Source organism: Eleutherodactylus coqui, chromosome 2 (genome assembly GCF_035609145.1).
Source record: "Eleutherodactylus coqui strain aEleCoq1 chromosome 2, aEleCoq1.hap1, whole genome shotgun sequence".
NCBI classification, from domain to species: domain Eukaryota; kingdom Metazoa; phylum Chordata; class Amphibia; order Anura; family Eleutherodactylidae; genus Eleutherodactylus; species Eleutherodactylus coqui.
The window spans coordinates 268,607,326-268,613,731 of record NC_089838.1 but is presented as its reverse complement, the minus strand read 5'-3'; the positions used below and the strand labels follow the sequence as shown (position 1 = coordinate 268,613,731).

Here is a 6,406-nt window from a genome sequence, read left to right as displayed (position 1 = left end):
GTGGTTTGCAACAGCAAGGTCCAAGTCTCTGAGCCGTACAATAATATTGGCATAACGCAGGTCTGGTAGAATCGAATCTTAGTCCTGAGTGTTATATTCTGCCTCCGCCAGAGTTTATCCAGGGACCTCATTGCCGAGGCTGCCAGCGCTATTCTCCGCTGGATCTCCCGAAGTACCCTCCCATCTGTGTGCTGAACGCTTTCGAGGTACACAAACTCACTGACAGCGTCGACTCTCTGGCCGTGTACGTCTAGGTCCGGAGGGATTGCGCCGGCTCACAGATTCTGCAGCTTGGTTTTTTGCCAGGAGATGTGAAGAACAAGACAGGACGCCTCAAAATCAAACTGTTCCAATGAGTGTCTCAGATTATTAGATGTGACATCCAAGAGTGTAACATCATCGGTATAGTCCAAGTCGGTGAAGCGGTACTCCGGAAGAGTGACAACATTATGTTGGACAATACGCTGAAGAATCCAGTCCATGGCCTTGCAGAAGAGTGCTGGAGCCAAGACGCAACCTTGTTGAACACCAAACGAGGTCTCAAAACTAGCAGAGGTTGAACCGTTGGCGGATGTGCCCTGATGCATGTCTATTAGTAGGTTTAGAAGGAATGTGGGGACGTGTCTGCTGTACTCCAGGTTCGTTCATCGTCACCATTGTGACATATGCACCAACTGAAGAACACACCGTTGTAGACAAAAAAACATTGAAGGGATAGGACAGGACCTATTTCTTTTTAACTCGCATGGTCAGAGGTTCCATTGCAGATCCGGCACAGAATACCAGAAGTAATAGCGCTACATGCAGCGCCATTTCTTCCGGTAAAATACTGGGCAGCTGAGCGGAAACCAAATGGATTATAGTTAGAGATGAGCGAACACCAAAATGTTCGGGTGTTCGTTATTCGGAACGAACTTCCCGCGATGCTCGAGGGTTCGTTTCGAACAACGAACCCCATTGAAGTCAATGGGCGACCAGAACATTTTTGTATTTCGCCGATGCTCGCTAAGGTTTTCATGTGTGAAAATCTGGGCAATTCAAGAAAGTGATGGGAATGACACAGTGACGGATAGGGCAGGCGAGGGGCTACATGGTGGGCTGCATCTCAAGTTCACAGGTCCCACTATTAAGCCACAATAGCGGCAAGAGTGCCCCCCCCCCCCCACTGTCAGCATAAAGATCGTCCTCCTCTGGCACAGCTGTAACAGCTGTAGCAGAGAAGAACGATGTTTGCCCATTGAATTCAATGGAGCGGCAATACAGCATGTTCCACTGAATGCAATGGGCTGCCCGCGATCGCAGGATGAATGGTCGGAAAGGGGTTAAATATATAACCCCTTTCCTGCAATTCATCCAGAAATGTGATACACTAAAAATATATACCGGCGTATAAGGCGACGGGGCGTATAAGACGACCCCCCAACTGTCACCTTATACGCCGGTAATACAGTGGAGCAAAGAATAAAAAGCATTACTTACGTTTTTAGATGATCTGCGGCGCTCCTGCAGGCTGTCACTCCCTCCTAATCCACGGCAGACAAGCTTTCTCCACGAAAGACTTTAAATCCCTGCCTCCAGAAAGACACGTGCCTTCAGCCAATCACAGCCAATGACAATGATGTCATTGAATGGCTGTGATTGGCTGTGTTTCTGGAGGCGGGGATTTCAAGGCTTGAAATCCCCGCCTCCAGAAACACAGCCAATCACAGCCATTCAATGACATCATTGTCATTGGCTGTGATTGGCTGAAGGCACGTGTCTTTCTGGAGGCAGGGATTTAAAGTCTTTCGTGGAGAAAGCTTGTCTGCCGTGGACCAGGAGGGAGTGACAGCCTGCAGGAGCGCCGCAGATCATCTAAAAACGTAAGTAATGCTTTTTATTCTTTGCTCCACTGTATTACCGGCGTATAAGGTGACAGTTGGGGGGTCGTCTTATACGCCCCGTCGCCTTATACGCCGGTATATATTTTTAGTGTATCACATTTCTGGATGAATTGCAGGAAAGGGGTTATATATTTAACCCCTTTCCGACCATTCATCCTGCGATCGCCGGCAGCCCATTGCATTCAGTGGAGTCGGCTGTATTGCCGGTTCCATTGAATTCAATGGGCAAACATCGTTCTTCTCTGCTACAGCTGTTACAGCTGTGCCAGAGAAGAAGGATTTGTCTTCTATATGTTCTCAATGGGGTCAGCGCTGCTGCCGCTGGCCCCATTGAGCGCATATAGAATGCATCCATAGCGAACCGCGGGAGGGGCCGACTTTTATGTTCGGGTGACACCTTATCTCCCCAGCCACTCACAGCAGGGGGGTGGTATAGGGCTTAAACGTTGCAGGGGGAAGTTGTAATGCCTTCCCTGTCTTTATATTGGCCAAAAAAAAGCGCTAACGTCTCAGGGAAGAAAGTTTAATTTACCAGAACACCGCATGGTGTTCGTTACGAATAACGAACATCCCGAACACCCTAATATTCGCACGAATATCAAGCTCGGACGAACGCGTTCGCTCATCTCTAATTATAGTCAATGGGGTTATTTTAGTGCTGTTTTGTTCCATAATAAGACAGATCCATGCAGCAAGGGGAGCCTGAAGGCAGCAGGAAAACAGAACCCTCCGCGGATGTGAAAGCAGCCTAAGGGCTAATGCCCACAAACAGATTTATGCCGCATTCCCCACGGTGTGAATCCGCAGCAGAATAATACAGCTATTAGGTTCTATTGAACCTAATAGCTCAGTCCTCACATCCCGGATTCTGCCGCGGATTTACGCAGCAGGAAAAAAATTGCGGAATGTTCTATTTTACCATATTTTTTGCGGCGGGCGGTCTCCATGAATATAGTATTCATGGAGACCACGTAAAAATGCTGTTAAAAAGCGCATTTTTCGCAGTCGCCAGGAGGACTTTTCTGTTTATCCCCGCGGAGTTCCCATGGCGTAAAACCGCGGGTGTACCCATCCGTGGGCATGAGCCCTAAGACATGCAGATTCTGCTGTGGTTTATCCGTCTATTTAGACCCATAAAATGTATTTGTCTTTTTCTGTATAGTGAATTCTGTTATTTTTCTGCTTTGTGTTTACTTGGCTTGGTTAATATTGGCCCCCATGGTCCTATGGGTATTAGGTCTGAGGACCGCTGACTTCCACCGGAGCAATGCACCGCTGGTAGACTGATGCATACCGGCTTTGTTTGTCTGTTTCTGAATCTCTCATTTGGAAAATTAAATAAATGTCAGAAAACAAGCTGCGGGATAGCAGGCAGAAGCACTTTCTCGGTGCACACAGCTCTGATGACTGCAATGCTCTGAGATGAAACCGGCAGGATACAAGTGCGGCTCTGAAATGTATGAAGTGTCCATAAACAAGCACAGCCTGGTATGGAGGACTATTAGTCCTCAAGGAAAGTGATTTCTTGTATTGGTGCTTCATTGTATTGCACAATGTACCCTCTTCTGTAGACGTCCTCTACGCCCTCTGCCCACTTTGCTGCATTCTATTTGGATTTAATACTTCTTGGTTGTTATTCAGTAGGTTTGCTGATAGTAAAAGGGAAGTTGCATTGGAGTTGACCGCTAATATTAAGGCCTCCTTCACATGACTGTATGTATTGTTACATTCGCCCGTACGCACCATATAATCACATGACGATTTGACTTGATCAAGTGCCAATCTTTAGTTGCATATTTCAATCCATTCACATGGGGCGCAGCTGCGTGAATGTTAAAAAAAACACTGAAGCGATGGCTAGCAATGATCCGAAGAAACTTTTCGGAATGACAATTAATGCTTAATTATGGTGAGCTGTCTTTTTTCCCAGCGTTGTACACAGGTTAAATCCCTCTCCCTTTTTTCCTGCTGCCATAGAAGTCTATGGAAACTTGCTGCATATCACGTCAAAAGATAGGGCAAGAACTAGCTTTTCATGCACTGTATAAAACGGTTGCGTAGGTGCTATTTTTTCAGGCGCTATTATTTTACGCGGCAAAAAATCGGTTGTCTGAATGAACCCATTGGAACTTAGTGCTTCGCATGGTCACGTTTTATGGGCAATTTTTTTTTAATGCGGCAAAATATCTGTGTAAATATGGTTGTGTGAGTAAGCCCTAATGCTGCTTAAGTTCTCCATGAGCACCATATACAGAAGTTGGTAGCATCTATAATGGGGGCCCTGGTGTCAAAGGGGGCCTGAAGGCCCTTCTAAAATATAAGAATTCTCCAGTATCTTAGACTCCAATATTGAAGACTCCAGTATAAAAGACTGCAGTATAGAAGACTCCAGTATAGAAAACTCCAGTATAGAAGACTCCAGTATCGAAGACTCCAGTATCGAAGACTCCAGTATCGAAGACTCCAGTATAGAAGACTCCAGTATTAAAGACTCCAGTATTAAAGACTCCAGTATTAAAGACTCCAGCATTGAAGACTCCAGTATAGAAGACTCCAGTATTAAAGACTCCAGTATTAAAGACTCCAGTATCAAAGACTCCAGTATCAAAGACTCCAGTATTAAAGACTCCAGTATCAAAGACTCCAGTATCAAAGACTCCAGTATTAAAGACTCCAGTATAGAAGACTCCAGTATAGAAGACTCCAGTATTAAAGACTCCAGTATTAAAGACTCCAGTATCAAAGACTCCAGTATTAAAGACTCCAGTATTAAAGACTCCAGTATCGAAGACTCCAGTATAGAAGACTCCAGTATTAAAGACTCCAGTATTAAAGACTCCAGTATTGAAGACTCCAGTATAGAAGACTCCAGTATTAAAGACTCCAGTATTAAAGACTCCAGTATCAAAGACTCCAGTATCAAAGACTCCAGTATCAAAGACTCCAGTATTAAAGACTCCAGTATCGAAGACTCCAGTATTAAAGACTCCAGTATAGAAGACTCCAGTATCAAAGACTCCAGTATAGAAGACTCCAGTATAGAAGACTCCAGTATAGAAGACTCCAGTATAGAAGACTTCAGTATAGAAGACTCCAGTATTAAAGACTCCAGTATAGAAGACTCCAGTATAGAAGACTCCAGTATAGAAGACTTCAGTATAGAAGACTCCAGTATCGAAGACTCCAGTATCGAAGACTCCAGTATCGAAGACTCCAGTATAGAAGACTCTAGTATCGAAGACTCCAGTATAGAAGACTCCAGTATAGAAGACTCCAGTATCGAAGACTCCAGCATCGAAGACTCTAGCATTGAAGACTCCAGTATCGAAAACTGCAGTATTGAGCAATGAGCCCAGTTACAAACAAAAAAAATGTTCTCAATAAAAAGATTGAACTATAACAACATCTATACAATGTAGCGTCCATGAACCAATATACACCTCAAATTGGTGGCAGTCTCTTCTGCTCTAGTCATGCCAGCCGCCACTGGACATACCCCTCCCCTATAAGCATCCTAATCATGGAAGCATTTAAAGAACGAATCAAGCATAGAGTAACAAATATTAGATGGCCAAATATAGGACAAAGGGGCAAAATGAGAGAGAGCTGACTTGGAACCATGTGAAGAAGAAAGAAAGAGCGGAATGCAAGAAAAGGGAATAGAGGGAGACTAGAATACCGGTAGTAGAACATTGGATGAGGAGCACTGGCGTACAGCACATATAATGAAGTCAAGCCATACAGTGGCTATTTGGCTTGTGGGCTTCGGGGTGACACAATGTATTGCTGACATTTTGATTTTTGTTTCAGGGATGGGTGCGGCAGTTCTAACTACCACTGATGCTCTAGAGCTGTAATCTCAATGTACATCCCTGGTGGGCTGGAGGCACTTTTATCGTTTTCTTTTTATTTAGAGCTGTATTAGTTGCTGTTTGCAAATAACAATACAAGCTATCAATCCTTTACTAATGCGCAGCCTTGGCAGCAACATCTTACGTGGGCAGTTGTTTATCAAACAGCAACAGCAAAGACATTCATGAGTCTGAAGTTTGGTCTTTTTTTTTACAAACACAAGCCCTTCAGTCTGCTAGATACACAGTATTACATGCTTTTCTCCGCTTTGACTCATTACCAGTCTCAAAGGAAAAGAAGATAAAATTCAAAGAGATTAGAAGACGTCTATAGAAAATACCATAAAGTAAATGTGTTCTTCGAGCCGCCTTGATGTTGGCGTCTTATACCCAGAGAGAAGGCACGGCTCAAAAATTCCTGGAAGAGTTTAATAAAATATGATGTCTCTGTAGTGTCTCTAATAACTTCACATACAATAAAGTATCACTGAGCCAAAAACGCTGCTTTCTTTAAGGTAACATAAATTTTTATTACTTCCAAAGTATGGGATGGCGAAATTGGTTCTGTGTGTGATAAATGATGGGAAGCTTCAGCACTGGTCCGATTAGATTACCAGAAAATATGATTCCACTGGTTTAGCTCTGGAGAAGAAATATGTCCAATGTTGTCTA

The 6,406-nt window shown here is 44.1% G+C and overlaps 1 protein-coding gene across 1 annotated transcript; it reads left to right on the top strand.

Moving 5' to 3' along the window:
• The first annotated feature begins 745 nt into the window (after positions 1-745).
• Positions 746-5,233, top strand: LOC136610148 (uncharacterized). Its single transcript, XM_066589397.1, has 2 exons — positions 746-821; positions 4,224-5,233. Exons 1-2 carry the CDS (start codon positions 746-748, stop codon positions 5,231-5,233), a joined length of 1,086 nt encoding a protein of 361 aa, XP_066445494.1.
• The last annotated feature ends 1,173 nt before the right edge of the window (positions 5,234-6,406 follow it).

Excerpts from the sequence above, each read along its gene's own strand:
- LOC136610148 (XM_066589397.1), top strand. The coding sequence starts at position 746 with ATGGTCAGAGGTTCCATTGCAGATCCGGCACAGAATACCAGAAGTAAT. Across the intron at positions 822-4,223 it reads ATGCAGCGCCATTTCTTCCG|ACTCCAATATTGAAGACTCC; the intron begins GTAAAATACTGG and ends CCAGTATCTTAG.